This window comes from Mustela lutreola, chromosome 5 (assembly GCF_030435805.1).
Source record: "Mustela lutreola isolate mMusLut2 chromosome 5, mMusLut2.pri, whole genome shotgun sequence".
Taxonomy (NCBI): domain Eukaryota; kingdom Metazoa; phylum Chordata; class Mammalia; order Carnivora; family Mustelidae; genus Mustela; species Mustela lutreola.
In genome coordinates this window covers 67,175,082-67,194,594 of record NC_081294.1, presented here as the reverse complement: position 1 = coordinate 67,194,594, position 19,513 = coordinate 67,175,082, and the positions used below count along the sequence as shown (strand labels likewise).

General features: G+C 34.9%; 1 protein-coding gene across 2 annotated transcripts in view; it reads right to left on the bottom strand.

Moving 5' to 3' along the window:
• Window positions 1-19,513, bottom strand: part of SLC12A2 (solute carrier family 12 member 2) — a 103,988-nt gene that overhangs the window by 29,487 nt on the left and 54,988 nt on the right. For both annotated transcript variants that reach the window (XM_059174472.1, XM_059174473.1), the window contains exons 10-16: window positions 17,481-17,632; window positions 11,386-11,493; window positions 10,229-10,352; window positions 9,103-9,204; window positions 7,070-7,225; window positions 5,563-5,662; window positions 669-780 (exon numbers count right to left, since the gene is read on the bottom strand). In XM_059174472.1, the coding sequence (XP_059030455.1) occupies window positions 669-780; window positions 5,563-5,662; window positions 7,070-7,225; window positions 9,103-9,204; window positions 10,229-10,352; window positions 11,386-11,493; window positions 17,481-17,632 (854 nt within the window). The remainder of the gene's footprint in view (window positions 1-668; window positions 781-5,562; window positions 5,663-7,069; window positions 7,226-9,102; window positions 9,205-10,228; window positions 10,353-11,385; window positions 11,494-17,480; window positions 17,633-19,513) is intronic.

Below are 19,513 nucleotides of genomic sequence, written 5' to 3'. Positions count from 1 at the left end.
GGGACAAAAGCTCTTTTGACAAATACTCCAATTTCTCATGCAGAACAGGTGACCCATCATCTAGCAATTCTTCTCAATAGACAAAATGCCAAAAATAGAAAATGACTTTTGGGTGAAAAGTTTACCACTATTTTTAGTAATGTTAGTACTCATGGTTAAAACACAAATGAAGAGGAAATTAACAATGTTCGAGCTTGGAAATTTAGCACTCTGCTTTTCTTTCGTACTAGATGTTAGCTATTTACCACAATTCATCTACCTCCTTGAACCTCTTTTTTCCTCTAGTAGTAAACATTCCTTGTGTTCTCAGAACAGTATGAAAAATATTAGTAAGAAAATGCATATAATGTATTTCATTTAGACTCCTTACCAAGAAGCTACTTTTCTTAGCCAAGCCATTTTTTAAGAAAAATGTAGTTTGGTAAAATCTCATATTAAATAAGAAAAAGAATGAAGATCCAAAATTCTAAAGTCTTTTCTAAAATGAGGTTTTGAGACTGCTTAGAAAATTTTGAATGTTTTGAAGTATATAACTAACTTCAAAAAAACCCCAAACTCAACAGATCCACCTTGTCAAATTGCTTCATACTCAGAAAGCCCCACAAATTACAAGTTATACACACAGAGCAAAAAATGCCTTAATATAAAAAAACAATACAAACACTTACCATATGTACATGACTACAGATCATCAAACCAACATTTTTTGTGAAATCATGAACAAGATGAAGTAAAGCTGGGCGTGAATTTGGAGCACCTGTCATAACAAGACACTGTGGCCTAATTTAAGATTAAAAAATAAAACAAAATTAGAGGAGTTTAGATTTTTGATAACATGGACATGTTTTTAAGTTGCTTCTCTTAAGAATTTATTATTACACTAGAATCTCCTTTATGCAACTGTCTTCAGGACAATACACCACAGAATTCTCAAAAGAAGAGGACTTTCAACCAGGGTTTATCAGTACATGAGAAATGCAAAAACAAAACTTCTTGGAACAAACATCATACCAAATGTGCTTCTAAAATAATAGGTAATATAATATATCAAGATTCTGGTAGGTATTGCAAGAAGAAATAGAACAGTAGGGGCACCTGGATGGCTCAGTGGTTATTAAAGCCTCAGCCTTCAGCTCAGGTCATGATCCCAGCATCCTGGGACGGAGCCCCACATCAGGCTCTAGGCTCAGCAGGGAGACTTCTTCTTCCTCTCTCTCTCTGACTGCCTCTCTGCCTACTTGTGATTCTCTGTCTGTCAAATAAATAAATAAAATCTTAAAAAATATATATATATGTAACAACTTTTCACCGTCTAAAGGTAATAAAATATTCCAGGTTCTTTCACAGAACTCAAAAAACTTCCTAAGAATATGGCGTTCTCTTCATGTACAAACAGGTCACCTTCCTTCTTAGCCTGATCACATAATAGTGATTTCTACTTCATAATATCAGCTCTCTCTAATCTAGCTTAATTTTCATGACAGCCATCATATAAGAAAAATCAGCTACAGTTGATTTGAAGATTTTTATCTGAAGTAAAAGTTTTAATTTTAATTATGATGAAAATCAAAACTAAATTGAATTGCCTTTGTAGATAAAAAACAGTGGTATGACTTTCACATATTCTTAACTCTTGATTTTAGCTGACAAGAAATGGAAATCAATGTTATTTTATGAAAAATATTTAGGTATCCATTTTAGAAGTTCAAATATTACCATAAATTCTTTAAAGCAAGAATTTATATTATTAAAACAAACTTTAACAAAAGGCAAATAAACTAAAATTTCTGATTTAACCACTAAATTAAATCTTAGGGTAGGTCCTAATCTCATAAAATAAGCATGAAAACTTGAATAAATACTATTAAAAAAAAAAGAAAGAAAGAAAAAAACCAGGGGCTCCTGGGTGGCTCAGTGGGTTAAAGCCTCTGCCTTCAGCACAGGTCATGATCCCGGGGTCCTGGAATTAAGCCCTACATCGGGCTTCTGCTCAGCGGGGAGACTGCTTCTTCCTCTCTCTCTCTCTGCCCGCCTCTGCCTACTTGTGATCTCTCTCTGTCAAATAAATAAATAAAATCTTAAAAAAAAAACCAAAAAACAAAAAAACAAAACCAGAACAAAAACTAACCTATCCAGAATTTTAGTAAGCTATCTGAAAAAGAATTCTCCCTGTCTGGGAGAATGACTTGGGAGAATCAAACACGACATCATCCTCTACAGCCCAGTCTGCTCGGTCTCCCCGTCTGAGCTTTAGCAGGTTAAATAGCTCCCCACATAGAAATTACATAATTTCTAACCTTCTTGGTAGCTTACAACTGACACTCTGAGTGACTTACAATCCATTTCCTCTAAAAAGGAAGCAGGCTACCCTTCACACTTTGTTTCTCTTTCCTGTAAGCTACACCATGGATGTGGTGATGACTTTGATCACATGGACAAAAACATCTGCTAGGAAATGACAGACTGACAAGATGCAAGAAATGTGGGGCCTGAATGAGCCAGTGCAGCAAGTGTGCCGGCCATAAGCCACACATATGTCTCTGGACTATCATGTACCAGTGATGTCTGTCTTGTAGAGCCACTGCATAAGTTAGTATATTTTAATGGTAGTTTAACTTACACTTTAACAAACCTAGTCCTACAGTTAAATAACTTGTAGTCCCTATTTTTACTAAATGGTAAATATACCAGACAGGCTTAATTTGGTATAGTTGTATCATGCCAAAATGTATAGTACAAAATATATTAGAAATGATGAGTACCAAAGACATCTGTTTCATTTGAACTCCTTCCTCAAAAAACGCCATCGTATAATGGGATTTTTAAGGCACAAAAATCCACAAAAATATGAACAGTAATACAGAAATACTGAAAGCCAGAAAGCAGATGGTAGAACAAGAAAGGATATAACAAATCAAGAAGAGGCTAAATCTATGAGCAAGCTGTGATGCTACCTGATTTTATGCCTAAAAAAAAAATCACCAAAATGCCTACAAATTAGAGGTGGTAGGTGCCTCCGGAAGAGGAAGGGGCCATGTATTAAAGAGACCAAAGTCAGAAGCAGTGGTTTCAACTCGGCACAAGAAACCACTAAACAGAACCAAATCATTTCCATCCCTATGATGAACAAGTATCTCTGTCCTCCCCCAATTGTTAGGCTAGGGCTTATTTGCCAGAAAGGGCTCAAAATCACAACGTGGTATCACCTCCTGATACTCAGAATGGCTAGTACCAAAAAGACAAAAAGTAAGCGAGGATGTAGAGCAAAGGGAGCCCTCATGCACTGGTGTTTGGGGAATGAAAATTGGTGCAGTCACTATCGAAAACAGTTTGGAGGTTCCTCAAAACACTAAAGAGAGAGTACCAGAGGGTCCTGTAATTTTACTATCGTGTATTTTGGTGATGAAAATGAAAACACTAATTGGGAAAGATAAATGTACCCATATGTTTATTGCAATGTTGTTTACAACAGTCAAGATACGGAGGAAACCTAAGTATCCAGTGGTAGATAAATGAATGAAAAATATGTGGTATATATACATACAATGGAATATTACTTGTTCATAAAAAATAATAAAATCTTGCCATTTGCAACAACATGAATGAACCTAGAGGGTATTATACTAAGGAAGATAAGCCAGACTGAGAAAGACAAATACCGTATGACTAAAAACATAAGAGAAAATAAACAGCAACAAAGGGAGAAAGAGAATCATAGAGAACAAACTAATACAACAACAACAACAAAGAGAGAAACAGACTCATAAATATAAACTGCTCGTCACCAAAGGGAAAGGGATTAGGGAGATGAGCAAAATGGGTGAAGGGAATAAGAGGTACAAACTTCCAGTTATAACGTTAAGTCTCAGAGATGAAAAGTACAGCACCGGGAAGAGCTGATAATATTAAAATACATGTATCACGGTGAGCACCTTCATCATGTACGTGATGGTTAAATCACTATGTAGTATACCTAAAGCTGATTTAGATTTTTAAAAATTTTTAAAAACCTTGTTATCATTATTTTTTTAAGTAAGTTCTATGCCCAATGAGGGTCTTGAACTCATGACCTTGAGATCATGCTCTACTCATTGAGCCAGCCAGGTGACTCTAAAATTAATTCAGTATTATACGTCAATATACTTCAATTAAAAGCATTTTTTTTAATTAAAAGAGAAAAAAGAAGTCTGCTGGTCTGTGAGATACCAGCAACAACCAAAGGCAAAAGCAGCTACTTTCATCAGGGGAGGAGTGAGAACACATTTGCACACTGAATCTGGAGATCTCCCAACCTCCTTTCCAACCTGACTAAGAACTCTGGTAGCCAGGACTTTTATCAACAAGCAGAATATTAGAATATTCTTTCTGGGCAATCTAAGAAAAAAACAAAAAACAAAAAATGAAAACAAAAAACAAAAAACGAAAGTCTTCAAGATGACTTAAATTTCTCAAAGAACCAGTAAAACCACATTAATCTACAGTAAGGGTTTTACTGACAAGCCCCACCTATAAATGCAGTTTCCCTGGCCATGGACCACAATTACTTCAGACCAAGCTAAACCTAAGAACCCAAATTAAAGAAACAGGAAACAGTGAATAGAAGACTTCAAAGAACAGAAACTACGAAGCTCAGAAAACAACATCTTTCATGAAGTTTGGTGAAGGGTGAGATGCTCATGTATATAAAGTTACGAAAAGAAAAGAATGGCTCCAGAGGAAACAAGGAAGGTGTACAGACAAGAAAAAACAATCATAATTTACTACATGGATCAGCTGGGAATCATTTAAAAAAGTTATAAAAATATAAATATGAAGTACGACCTAATCAAAATAATGACATAATAGTATACTGTGAGGATGGGATAAAGGGAAGAGCGCATGTGTGTGCCACCACATGCGGATGAAGGGCATGCACAGATAAGGCCTAAAACATCAAAAATACAGTGAAACAATAACAATGTCTGAGAATATCAAGTAATTACTAAATGGATCAGTGAAGAGTTGAAAGTGGTTGCCTGTGGTAGGTCACAGGGGGGACACAACAGATTTTCATGACAAACCCAAGTTTCTTCTCTCTCAACTATGTTTATGTGTAATTCTGATAAAGATTTAAGAAGTTATTTTGGAATAAAATATCTCTTTTCAATGTTTCCATTCCTATAACGAAGGAAAGCAAAAGGTTTTCATTGATGGCAAATTAACTTTGATTCTACTTAGCAGTTATAGAGTACTTACAGAACTTCGATGGCTGCAGAGGGAAGAAACAATTCACTTTGTGAGCACTGACACTTAAAAGCCTTCAAATGGGAGACTTCTAACACTTTTATCTCGTAACATTTTTGTAAGTTAAATAATTCACCTCTTTGTCAACTTTTTGTAACTAAAAAATCTCATCCTTGTTTTTGAATAAAATGCCCAACCAAAGTCCAGCCAAAACAAAAAATAATCTATGCTTTCAGGAAACCTCTCATGAAATAGCAGCACACAAAAATGTTACTGAATGTTAAGTAAAGAATGGACTACCATATACAACCAATGATTCTATGCTACCTTACTGCTCACCTAAAGTTTTTCACATGGTCTTCCACTCCCGAAAGACGAATCGAATGTTGCAGTGCATTTAGGTAAGTCAGAGCTTGTGTAGAGGATCCCCAGTTCACATCTGTGGGAAGACAGTGTTCATGTATCAACACACCAACATTAACCAACAATCAAGAACCTATCTGAGACACAGAGAAGTAAACAGAGCTTTCATATATTAAAAAAAAATCAATTGCTAAAATAAACCACTGTACTCTGAACTATAGCATGACACTATGCTAATCTGAACTGTAATTGCTTTTAAAGTAAAATGTAGAAAAAACTAAGGTGACAAGGCTGCACACATGCCAGGCATGCAACTAAAGAAAGTACCACAAGTAGTTTTTAAATTATTACAAATATAGCCAGACATCTAACAAGAAAGAGGCAGATCTCTGAAAGATTTCAAAACTCTGAAAGGACCATTTATAGTACATAACCGTATAAGTTATTTGTACAGACAAATTTCATTCTGTATTGAATAAACAGCCTGGACACCAAATATGATTTTAGACATCTGTTATTTTAGAGAAATAATTGTTTTTAAGATGGTTAAAACATTACCTTCTTTGTCCATTTCATTTCTAAGGCCAGCACTCTTATCCAAAACCTCATATCTGGATTACAAAATGCTTCCTCACAATTTCACATGGCAACATGTGAACTCTTCTTTTGGGGCCCAAATTTGTCAAACCTTTTTTACTGGTTCTTCCCTCAGAGTTAGAGGTCACCGTACTACACTGGATCAACATACCCAAGTGTCATCGTCTTATGTGGAGATAGACCCAATAGTTATCAGTGTGACAACTTCTGGGTAATCTTTAACTATTTCCCAGTTAAAAACACCTTTGTCGGGAGGCCTGGGTGGCTCAGTGGGTTTAGCCCACTGCCTTCCGCTCAGGTCACGATCCCGGGGTCCTGGGATGGAGTCCCACATCAGGCGCCTTGCTTGGCGGGGAGATTGCCTTTCTCTCCACCTCTGCCTGCCTCTCTGCCTGCTTGTGTGCTCTCTCTTTCTGACAAATAAATTAATAAATAAAATCTTTAAAACAAAATAAAAACAAAAAAATCCACCTTTGTCAAATCTTCTTTCTAATATACTGTAAATTCTATGGTACTTACTATACAGCAGGTACTAAGACTACAGTAGTAACACATATTTATGAGACTAACAGTTACTACAGGAGCTATTTCATTAAGTCTAACCCTTCAAAAAAAATTTTTTTAGGTATATTGAGGGCCACCTGCATGTTAATAATGCAAATGTGTCATTTTTCTGTAAGTAGGATTAGTTAAGTCTAATTTACAGGTAAGTAGGCATTCCAGAGAATAAAGTTATTTCCCTAAAATGATATGTATTTGGAAATGAAGCATTTTAGGTTTTATAAAGCACCTTTCAAGTACACAAAAGATGATGCTTCGATATAAAATAACAAAGAACTTCTAGATGTTTTCTAGCTTGAAATAATAAATGTGAAAAACTACTCACCTGGTTTTTTGTAGGTAACATAAATATACAGCCCAAGGACTATTACATATGTTAGCAATGCAGCCCACCAGTTAATAACAAACATCACTATGCAGCAAAGAATCGCTCCAAGAAGTGATATCCACATGTTGTAGTATTTGAATGCAGGACGCCACCCTAACGGTCACAAATAAAACAGATACATCAAAGTCACTCAGATACCTTATCTGCTTTAGACAGTGGTACATATGTATGCACAAAATAACTTTCTTTGTGGTCACTTTAAATAGTAAGTATAAGGATAATGTGTAACAGTAAAGCCATAGGGCATTACTAAGCCCAAGATCTGAAGGCCAAGAAGAGAGCCCATCTGTTTACTTCTGTTTTATTCTATATTACTAGTTTCTGTATTCAATAAATTCTTCATCAAAAAAAAAAAAGTTTAAATCAAACTATCTTAATGAATGGTTAAAAACTACAAAAGACTGAAAGAAGTTTTCAAATCTAGCCCTTAATAGTGTAGCTTTATGTTCTGGATTTTACCAGAAGACATATCTATATTCTAATGAATATACAAGAGAGTTCAAACAGAATGTTCTTGAAAATTGTTAGAAGTTGACCTACCTGCTAGAAAAATTAACAGTTAAATATAGAAACTTACCTTTGGTTAAGTATTTAAGAATTAAGTTCACTCTAAGAAAAAAAAATGCTGAAGACCACGTTTTAAAATTTTTATTTCAGAGCCAAAAATATTTTTAAATCATAATTTAATATATTTCATATTCTTTTTTTTAAATTAAGTTTCACACAAAGCTATGAGAAAGAATCCAGGAAAATTCTGGGGACCTTTTACCGAATTTCTCTCAATGATAATATCTTGCAAAAGGATACTGTAATATCACAACCAGGATACTCATATTAATAGAGCCAAGATAAAGAAGAGGCCAGAACAAGTATCCCTTCTGCTGCTTTTTACAGCCACACATACACTTCTAAAATTTATATTCTTAAAGTTCTGAGAAGTTTTTAGGTCCCTAGAACGAAAAGTGCTTTTGTTCCTTCAATTCTTTCCCTGGTATCCAACTGTTGTCATGGTTTGTAACAAAAAGCCATCAATAAAAGTATAAGAGGCACTTTTTCAGTTGCAAGTGACCCTTTATAATAGAACTCCATAGAACTTATTGTGTTGAAAATATTTTTCTGGGCAGGAAAATATAGCTAAGAAAATATTTTTCTTAGCTATACCATTATAATGTTCTTAAAACCTAAACAGAAATCAGCTAAATAAACAAAAACAGGGAAAGAAAAGCACAATAATTCTTTCAAAGTGTTAGAATTTGAGATTAATGTTCTTACATGCTTCGAAGACAAGAAACAGTATATTACTAGGAAACTTCATGATAAAGAGATCTTTGAAAACTCACTAAATTTGACTCATCTGTGAAGGCTGACTGAGCATTAATGGGCTAAACACTCACAATACCATCTTTTTTTTTTTTAATTTTAAATTTTTTATTTTTTTATAAACATATTTTTATCCCCTGGGGTACAGGTCTGTGAATCGCCAGGTTTACACACTTCACAGCACTCACCATAGCACATACCCTCCCCAATGTCCATAACCCTACTCCCCTTCTCCCAGCCCCCCCCCCCCCCCCAGCAATCCTCAGTTTGTTTTGTGAGATTAAGAGTCACTTATGGTTTGTCTCCCTCCCAATCCCATCTTGTTTCATTTATTCACAATACCATCTTTTAAAATGCGTTAAAGTTGGGGTGCCTGGGTGGCTCAGAGGGTTGAGACTCTGCCTTGGGCTCAGGTCATGATCTCAGGGTCCTGGAATCCAGGCCTGCATCCAGCTCTCTGCTCAGCAGGGAGCCTGCTTCCCCCTTTCTTCCCTGCCTGTGATCTCTCTCTGTCAAATAAATAAATTTGTGATCTCTCTCTGTCAAATAAATAAATAAAATCTTTTTTAAAAAATGTGTTAAAGTCTTATTTTCTTTAAAATCAAAGACATTGGTGCATTTACAAAATTTTTTAAAAAACGTAAAATCACCTGGAGATTTTGCAAGTGATGCATGGAACACCGAAAAATTGATCAATGCATATGATGCAAGGAAGAAGTTAGAGATAATTGGAGCAATAACATTCAGCTCAGCTGCAAAAGAAACACGAGGTGTTACTTTTTGACTTTTTAAAAAATGAAATTATTTTAAACCTTTAGATGACAGCCTAAGGAATAGTCCAATATCCAGCATTCAGACTTAACGGATACGTATATTTTGTCATATATAGTTTGTATACTTTACTTTTCAAGAATCTAACCTTGGGTCCACAGTTGAAACCCTTTATACCCCATTCTTCCAAAGTTGGTATATTTTTTTCCAATGGTACTACACAGTTTTACTAAATACATATAGTTCACAAGCATTAGGCAGTTCTGTTTTGGGTATTTTAAAAGTCAGACAAATAATATCACTATATTTATTATTCTACAACTTGACTTGATGCATTTGTTATACTGGAGATTCATTCATATTGATATATGAAAATCAATTTTATTCATTTTTTTTTACTCCTGAATATTATTCTGCAGTTTCATTCTTTTGCTAGTAGGTATTCCATTTTTCACTATTATAATTAATGGCACTAGGAACATTGTTGCATGGCTCCTTGGGTATATATTCAAGTTTCCCTAGGGTAAATATTCCTAAAGAGAATTGCTGGATTGTGAGAAACTTAACTCAACATGCTAATCTGTTCTCCCAGAGTAGCCTTACCAAATAGATACCTAGCAACATTACATGAGAGTTAGTTTCCACACATGGTGGTATCATCAGACATTTAATAAAAGCCCACTGTCATCTTTACCAATGAAGACCCATTTAGTTCACTTGCGATCAGAGGCAAAAGTGCCCAAAACTAGATTACTGAAGTCTATACCTTCAGAAGGGGGACCTGAAATCTTTTCCCTTATGCTATTATCTCATTTGTTTCAGGGACAAGAACCTAGGAGTTCCCTCTCATGAGGCTTTAATGACAGCAATAATTTGAGCAAATATTTACTGAGCAGTATTATTTGCAGGATTTTCTATATGCTCTTTAAATTGATCACAAAGAAACTAACTTCATTTAGTAAGCAAAGTAAGGTTTTCTATTAGCACGCCATGTATATGACTAACCAATTAAGATGAATCCAAGGGCAATTAAGAATGTTAAGATGTAGCCACGAAGAGGTTCATTATTTTTCCCGTAACCTTTAGCAAACATCTGGAAAGCTGGGTAGATGTTGTCCTTACAAAGGGCCTAGGGAAGAAATGTCAATATTAGAAGGAAACAGAATGCAATTAGCTGTACATATTTCTTACAGTTTTGATAGGTTATTCAGGAATAGAACACAAGTTCCTAATTCTTGGTTCTCTTTCTTCCCCTTGGATGACACTGCTTTACCTACAATCTGTAAAGGAGACCATGTATTTCATGCATCAAAAGGTGGCTGGTTCAGAACACCACTGAAGTTTTTATCTGCCTAACCCTACCCTCACACTAAAATTCTTCCATGCAAAAAAAAAAATTTAAAAAATCTGAAAACTTAGGGTGACATAAGTATGACCTACATTAAGAAAAAAAAGTCTGAATCCTAGATTTAAAGCATATAAAAATCCCAATTATAAACTTAACCACTTTTCTTAAAACTTTACTAAGAACTGTTTAAAGAAATATATTCTACATTTATGTACTGACTGGCTACAACTTCAATATTAAGAACAAGGCTGCAGAATCAATGTTTCTTTTTTGGACTTAGTAAAAATAAGTATTTCCTGTTCAGTATTAGCTATTTATATCATATTGATTAAAGGGAGATAATGTCTACCTTATGCAACTTTCTACCCTAAGTAGTTAACAGAACATGTGGGATATAGTAGGCATTCAAATATCTGTAAAGTAAAACATAAAGGCTGACATACTGCTAAGAGGGACAAGATCCTTTAATTCTTCTGATTTATGCTTGGAATGCATTCATTAATCTTGGTAAGACAACAGAAAAAATTAGCAAAGAGAGTATGTCAAAAAAAAAACCAAAAACCCATCACTACTTCCAGAAAGACAACTCAAGGATTACATCCTGACAGTAGGTTAATGCACTAAAGTTTATAAAAATAGAAACATTCACATTCAAACACACAAAGTTAAACATCTGGCTTGAGATATGTGTGTATAAGTCATATACACATATGAGGTTGTAGAGGTAAACAAAGGATTTGAAAAAATAATCCCAAATTGAAATGTGCTATCAAAAATTACCCTTCAATAACATCTGTAATATGAAAATACCTACCTGAAATATTTTGGGAGCACTCACAAGGGATGCTAATGCAGAAGAAAGAGTGGCTGAAAAGATACCAGCAGAAATTAATGGTGCAAATCCTGACACCATGCTCATTACCTTAAAAACGGGACAAAAATGAAAAATTAAGTCTTGCAAACCACTAAAAAAAAAAAGTACTGTACATATTTATTATGCTAATGAAGGAGACTGATATCAGGGAAATATGGTAATAATGAACAGGAATAATAGTTACATGCATTATAAATTTCTGAAACAAATTTTCTTAGCCTTTACCTTCAATCTTTTTTTTTTTTTTTTAAGATTTTATTTATTTATTTGAGAGAGAGAGAGAGAGAGAGAGAATGAGAGTAGAGAGGTCAGCAGGAGAAGCAGACTCCCCGCAGAGCAAGGAGCCCGCTGTGGGACTCGATCCCCGGACTCCAGGATCATGACCTGAGCCAAAGGCAGTTGCTTAACCAACTGAGCCACCCAGGCGCCCACCTTCAATTTTTTTATTTGGTAAAATTTCAAAGACATACAATGGTAGAGAAAATACATAATGAACAAATCCTCATGTCACTGTGAATCAAACCCCAGCTATCACTTAATGCATAAATGTTTCAGTACGTACCTCTAATCGGTAAGCACATTAAAAAACCTTAACGGCAAAGCTGCTGTCACAGTTTGAAAAGTAATTCTTTAATATCACCAAATAGCCTATTAGCATTCCAATTCCCCCAACCTGTCCATCTTTTCTTGCCTTTTTAAATAGTTTGTTTCAATCAGGATTCATAAAAGGACCACACATTAAATTTGGTTGATATGTCTCTTAAGTCTTTTTCAATCCACGAGTTCACTGTTTGCTTCCTTTACATTTTATTATTTTTGGGTCACTGTCCTGTAGAAGCCTCACACTCTGGATTTTGCTGACTGCACCTCCAACTTGTGTTATTTAACCTGCTGGTCTCACCTCTGTATTTCTAGTCAACTGATATACAAGATAGAACTAGTCGACTGATAGGTCATCAGACTGAAGCCAGGTCTTCTGACAGGAATACTTCAAGATGGTACAATACACTTCTGTCAGGTAGTTCTTTCTGTTTGTGGTTTTGTTTTGGTTAAGGTAATAGACCTGTACTGTGGTTATGTTTTTTCTTTTTAAAAAGAGACCTTAAGGGCACCTGGGTGGCTCAGTTGGTTAAGCAACTGCCTTCGGCTCAGGGTCATGATCCCGGAGTCCCATGATGGAGTCCCACACAGGACTCCCAGCTCCGCAGGGAATCTGTTCTCCTTCTGACCTTCTCCCCTCTCATGCTCTCTCACACACTCTCTCTCAAATATATAAATAAGAATTTTTTTTAAAAAGAGACCTTAAATACTGGACCTAAATGTGGAAATATTTCTGCCTGAAAGGATCTAAATCTATGATTGGTCTTCACATAATCCGGGAAGTAGGAAGTTACAAATAAAATGAAGTCAGCCAAGCACTGGTGACGGGTAAAGCTTAACAATGTATGCTAGCTAGGTACATTACACTGTTTTTCGGTCTTCGTACATGTTCAAACATTCCCCTACTTAAGTTAAAAAAAAAAATGGATTGACCACTTAGATCATGACATGACAACCAGATAAATCCAAACTCAGAGGCAAAATGCAAAGTAACCTGCCTAGACTCTTTAAAATATCAGTGTCCTGGAAGATTACAACAGGCAGGCTGGTAAGTCCCAGATTAAAGGATTTTAAAATAATAACTAAATGCCATGCATGACCTAGATTGTATCTAGGATATAAGAAAAATAACTGAAAGAGACATTACTGAAACAAGTGGGGAAAGATGAAGGTGGAATATATTTCGGTAACAGTATTTTATCAACATTAAATTGCTTAAGTGGGATAACTATACCACACTCATTTGGAGTATTTCAAATACTCTGATAGGCATTTTATGATATGTATAATTTATTCTTAGAGTGTTTGAGGAGAAAAAGAATATAGATATATTCAAAGATAAAGCAATGGGGTAAAATATAAACTAGTAATTTTAAGTGAAGGGGTAGGTAAACAGGTATTCACTGCACTGTCCCTTCACATTTTTGAAAACTGTGAAAAAATAAAATTAAGCTGGAAAATACATCTGGTAGGTTCAGGTACTGCCATCTTGACCCATCCATTAGAATTTCACCAGCAGTGAAACAGTGACCATCACCTAAATTCATTATTACTTCCTTAGGAGATATTTACGTGTGTGTGTGTGTGTGTGTGTGTGTGTGTGTGTGTGTATTTTTCCCTTTGGTAAAGTAAATTTGCATTTATTATAAAGGAAATTTCTATCTGTAGAGAAGTTTCCCTCTCTTTTTTTAATATCTTAATTTAATTTTATAATTTTCAGTGTTCCAAGATTGTTTATGCACCACATTGAGTACTTCATGCAGTCCATGCCCTCCTTAATACCCATCACCGAGAGTACTTATTTGAGAGAGAGAGTGTGCGTGCCCAAATGGGGATAAGGGGAGAGGGAGAGAGAGAATTTTAAACAGCCTCCATGCCCACCTCGGAGCCCTATACAGGCCTCCACCTCACAACCCCAAAATCATGACCTGAGCCAAAATCAAGAGCTGGAAACTTAACTGAATAAGCTACCCAGGCATCCCTACTTTTCATTTATATTGACCGAGACCATGTGCCAACTGACACCAAGGAGATAAGGAAATATGCTGTTAAGGTATTAGTGACTATTTTACACTTGACTGTAATTTTATATTTTAAGCCAGATGTAAAGTTAACTACAGGCACAATCCTTGGTGATAATGCATAAGTCTGGTTATAAGTGTATATAATTCCACCTTGTTAAAAATCCCCCCATGTATCTTTCAAAAGACTCAATTTTAAAAATGAAAACTACATTAAAGTGTTTTAATGAACATTAGTATTGTCCTCTCTAAGCATTTCAAGGAGAAAAAAAATCCTGAAAAGATCATTTTCTATTCAGCCCTTTAGTAACAACTTGGTTAGCTATATGCCATGTGCTTTGCACAATCACTGTATTTCACAGCTATTAATACTAGATCAGCATTGACAATTCTGTCTTTAGGGAAGAGATTATAAAGGACATATAAGATGGACCAAGATCAAAAGGAGCAGACTTGATTTCTGTTATATATACTTATCAAACACATAATGACCTCAAAGATAAGTGCAAAGACAAATGAAGAGAGAAAGTAAGGAACAGAGAATATGATAAATTGCTGGATTAAGGCAAAACAGACACCACAAGCATTATATGTATCTGTAACATTTCATCTGTCATGTTTTGAGTAAAAATTCCATTTTTCTTCTTCCATTATATCATCTCTTCTACCATAAACAGAGGTAAATAATGCTCCACGCTTACCTAAACACTATGCTTCTAAAATCTGCCAAGTTTCCTGTTTTACAATTATTTATTTACCACCATTTAAAGTTAAAATATGAGTAGTAAAGATAATGATAATGAATGTAAATAATGGTAACACCAGTGTTGTTCAGAATACAAGGATAACAGAAACAAAGGTCTCTCTAATAAGGGGCGGGAAAGACAGAAGTCCAATAAAAGGTAGAAAAGTGGCAAGTAAAATGAATGGTAAGATTCTGCATGGTGTGTCTGTGTGGGGGTATGTGTGTGGGTTGATGACTTGTGATTTAGAAAATCTTCATAAAAATGGGTCTCCTTGAAAGCAGGAAGATTTGGACAAATGTAAAGAAAAAAGCAGGTGCATTTCCAGCAGAGTGAAGCACTGAAACAAAAAAAAACAACCCTAAGAGAGTGGGTTAAACACGTATCCCTGTGTATGTACACAAACATGTAACCCCTCAAGTTAAGTATGGATAGAAGGCAGGGTGATGTTAAGTCTGGGTATGAAGGGTTTTGACTGATAGAGCAAAGAAGCTCATACTTCATTGAGCAATAAAGCTTAATAGTCAGGTTTCAGATGACATTAAAATATAGAACTATATTCAGAAACATGAAGATTATATATGAAAAATAAAAATTAAAAAAAATTGAACATAACTTGAAAAGAATATTGTAAAATTTAAAAAAAAATTAAGAAAAGTAAGGCGATCCAAATCACTTTTCCTCTTAAAGTATGAAAAGTCAATTACATGCAAAACAGTGTGATCAAATGTGGCTTTGTATAGACTTCATGATTAGATTCCAACTTACAGCCTCCTCAGATACATTCTGTTCGCCATTCTTCAAATGACAAGCAATTTGCATTTTTACAGGATTTTTTTCCAAATTATTTTTAATTTACAAAGCACTTAAAAATTGTTTTAAAAATTTATTTAATTATATTAGAAAAGCAGCTTTATGTAAACCAAACTCCTCTTTGGTTTCATGAGTCCATACCAGACTTGATAAAGACAACACACTTTTGTATTTTAAGGCAACAACACAGAAATCTGATTGGCATTTTTAGTCACTGGGCAGAGATCAACATTTGCGCTTTTCATACACAATATCAATGTCAGAACTGGCCTGAATCATTAGTGGGATATGAATACTTTCTTTCATTCCTACAACTATGCCTAGTCTTGTGACTAGAACAAACAAACTTCTCTTACATAATTGGGTTCAATATTTATAACCACTGAAAATGTAGTCAATTCCTTAAAACACAAAATAAAAAAATACTGCCATTAAAAATTTAAGTCACAAATTTATTATAAAATTTAAGTATTCTATATAAAATGTATATTGTTCTAAAATATAGTGAACGCTCAGTTACTCTGTTTATGTTTACACTAAACTGTAAAAACACTAGAATCAAAATTTTTAGTTTTCATTCTGAATTAGTATAATCTTCTCTGTAAAAACCTATAAATGTTAAAAAATTTCATTTCACTTTCAGAACCTTACAGAGGTAATAATAAAAAGAAGAAGGACTGATATTCTCTAAATACTGGACAAACAGTATTGTGTTTTATATAGCTCTTGTGTTTTAAAAGGTCACAAACTTTCAAGAATGCATTAAGAATTTTATTCTATTATTCAATGGGAGTTTAGCACAGCATGAATACATGGGCCTTACCTAATAACAATACTGATACTCACCAATACTTTCTTAAAAGGGAAGTTATTACATAAAGCAGTTATGAAGACACCCCAAAATAGAAACTCAACTCATTTCATTGAGTGCAGAACTCATTTAAAATACTTAAAGGGTGGCCTGGCTGGTTCACTGAGTGGAACATGCAACTCTTGATCTCAGGATTATGAGTTCAAGCCCCACATTGGGTGTGGAGATTACTTACAAGAAGATTTTCTAAAAAATAATAAAATACTCAAAATAATACTTAGGTATAAATACTTAGGTATAATACTTAGGTATACTTAGGTATAAATCTAACAAACACATTGAGCAAGTACTTGTATTCTGAAAACTATACAACACTGATGAAAGAAACCAAAGAAGATCTAAATAAATGGAGAAACATACTGGGTTCATGGATTAGAACACTCAACAAAGTGAACATGTCAATTCTCCCCAATTTGAAACACAAGTTTAATATGTTCCTATCAAAAATCCAGTTAAGACTTTTTGTAGATAAACATCATTCTACAATTTATGTGAAAAAGCAAAAGGAACTAAAATAGCTAAAACAATTCTGAAAAAGGATAAAGTGGGAGGAATCGATGTACTTGACTTTAAGACTTATCATGTAACTACTCTTAACAAGAATGGATGGTACTGGTGGACTGACAGATGAAAATGCCAAAGAAGAGATCAGAGAACCCAGAAATAGACCCAACAAGTATGACCACATGTGAGATGTTTCCTTGCTTTATGAATCTATTCACTACATATATTATAAACGATCATCAAAGTGTTGCCCTCATGAGTCCTTTAGCTCTTGAACAGCTTCAGATTTTACCCTTTAAATTACTTATCTATTTGCCCAATTACTCATTGACAGACTTTTCAAACAGCTATCTGAGTAAAAAATAACAATGGTCCTACAATGGTCCTCCATTCTAAGTGAGCGCTGTACTCTGAATGCTCAGGTTTGACAGCAGCCTGACGTCTATGTATACAATGTCAGCAGAATAGAAATATGAGGCTCACCTGGAAATTGTTCATTAGGCCATAGTAACAAGGATTGCTTTCACAAGATGAAAAGTCAAAGTTTAATTTGCAGGCTGCAGAAGTACAGTTTGTTAGCTCTGTTACAATAGTGTCATTAACATTCCCAGTGGCATCTCGAACAACACAAGAACCTGAAGGACAAGAGACAATAAGAACAAGCAATAACTAAAACTTATATTCATTTAAAAATTATATATGTTCATAAAGGGATTTATGGTACTGACTGAACATGAACTGGTTAACAGTATTTACATTTTTAGCATTAACAGTTTAAGTAGATTTACCTGAAACAGAATTGGAATAGCATCATGGCCCCAAATATTTAAGTAGTGAAACAAAATCTTACAAAAACCAGTATCTCACACATGCACACTTGAAAACCCCACACATATAACTGTGGAAAATGGTAATGAGCAAAACTGTTTGGTTAAGTAAATATAAAACATTATGTTGGAAGAGTTCCAAATGGTAGAAATGTTTTCCTGTACTCCAAGTATTTAATATGTGAAACATGCCAAAGATCAGACTTCAGGTAATATCAATCTTCTGTGAAGGGAAACAATTTTAACATTTAACATTAATGAACTATAATTCTATTTAAACCTTAGGCTCAAGTAAGTCTATCCTGATAATAAGACAGTGTGTGATTGCCAAGATTTGCTTAAAAATAACCCATGAGGCAGAAGGAATGGGTACAGGTGAATCAAGATTAACCATATATTTCTATTCCTTGATAACTTTGTTGAAAGTAGGTGATGGTTCATTAGAAAAAGCAGTCTAAATTCTCCAATGAAGGCATGCAAATGGCTAACAGACACATGAAAAAATGTTCGTCATCACTAGCCATTAGGGAGATCCAAATCAAAACCACATTACAACAGTTAGAATGGCCAAAATTAACAAGAAGGTAAACAACATGTGTTGGAGAGGATGAGGAGAAAGGGCAACCCTCTTAAACTGTTGGTGGGAATGCAAGCTGGTGCAGCCACTTTGGAAAACAGTGTGGAGATTCCTTAACAAATTAAAAATAGAGCTTCCCTATGACCCTGCAATTGTACTACTGGGTATTTACCCCAAAGATACAGATGTAGTGAAAAGAAGGGCCATCTGTACCCCAACGTTCATAGCAGCAATGGAAAGAACCACAGTGGAAAGAACCAAGATACCCTTCAACGGAAGAATGGATAAAGATGTGGTCCATATATACTATGGAGTATTATGCCTCCATCAGAAAGTATGAATACCCAACTTTTATATCAACATGGACAGGACTGGAAGAGATTATGCTGAGTTAAATAAGTCAAGCAGAGAGGGACAATTATCATATTGTTTTACTTATTTGTGGAGCATAAGGAATAACACGGAGGACATGAGGAGATGGAGAGGAGATGGAGAGGAGAAGGGAGTTGGGGGAAGTTGGAGGGGGAGATGAACCACGAGAGACTGTGGACTCTGAGGAACTAACTGAGGGTTTTGGAGGGGAGGGGGATGGGGGGTTGGGTGAGCCTGGAGGTGGGTATTTGGAGGGCACATATTGCATGGAGCACTGGGTGTGGTGCATAAACAATGAATTCTGGAACACTTAAAAGAAATTAAAAAATAAATAAAAATTTTTTAAAAAGAAAAAAGACATGACATTTAAAAAGTTTTCTTGGAAAAAAGCACTTGGTTATTTGGAACAATATATGATGTGTAACTATTAGTAATTAGCATTCTTTAGACATTGGAGGCACTTTTACAGTCCTATCTCATCATATAGGAGGTAAAAATTTTAAACATTGCAGCCAAAAGTGAGCAACAAACAGAAAGTTAAGTTTGAAAGGGAGAATATTTTAATGACCAGATGCACTGTATCAAGTTTTTTTCTTTCTGAATTTCTTCATCTAACTTTTGGAGCAGTGTTTAGAAGGTACTTGTGAAACCATCTGGGGTGAGGGGAAAAAAGAGCCCTGTTTACCCTACAGCAGCAATGCTCTTATGTGTTTCCTACTTTAATGTTCTACATTGCAGGT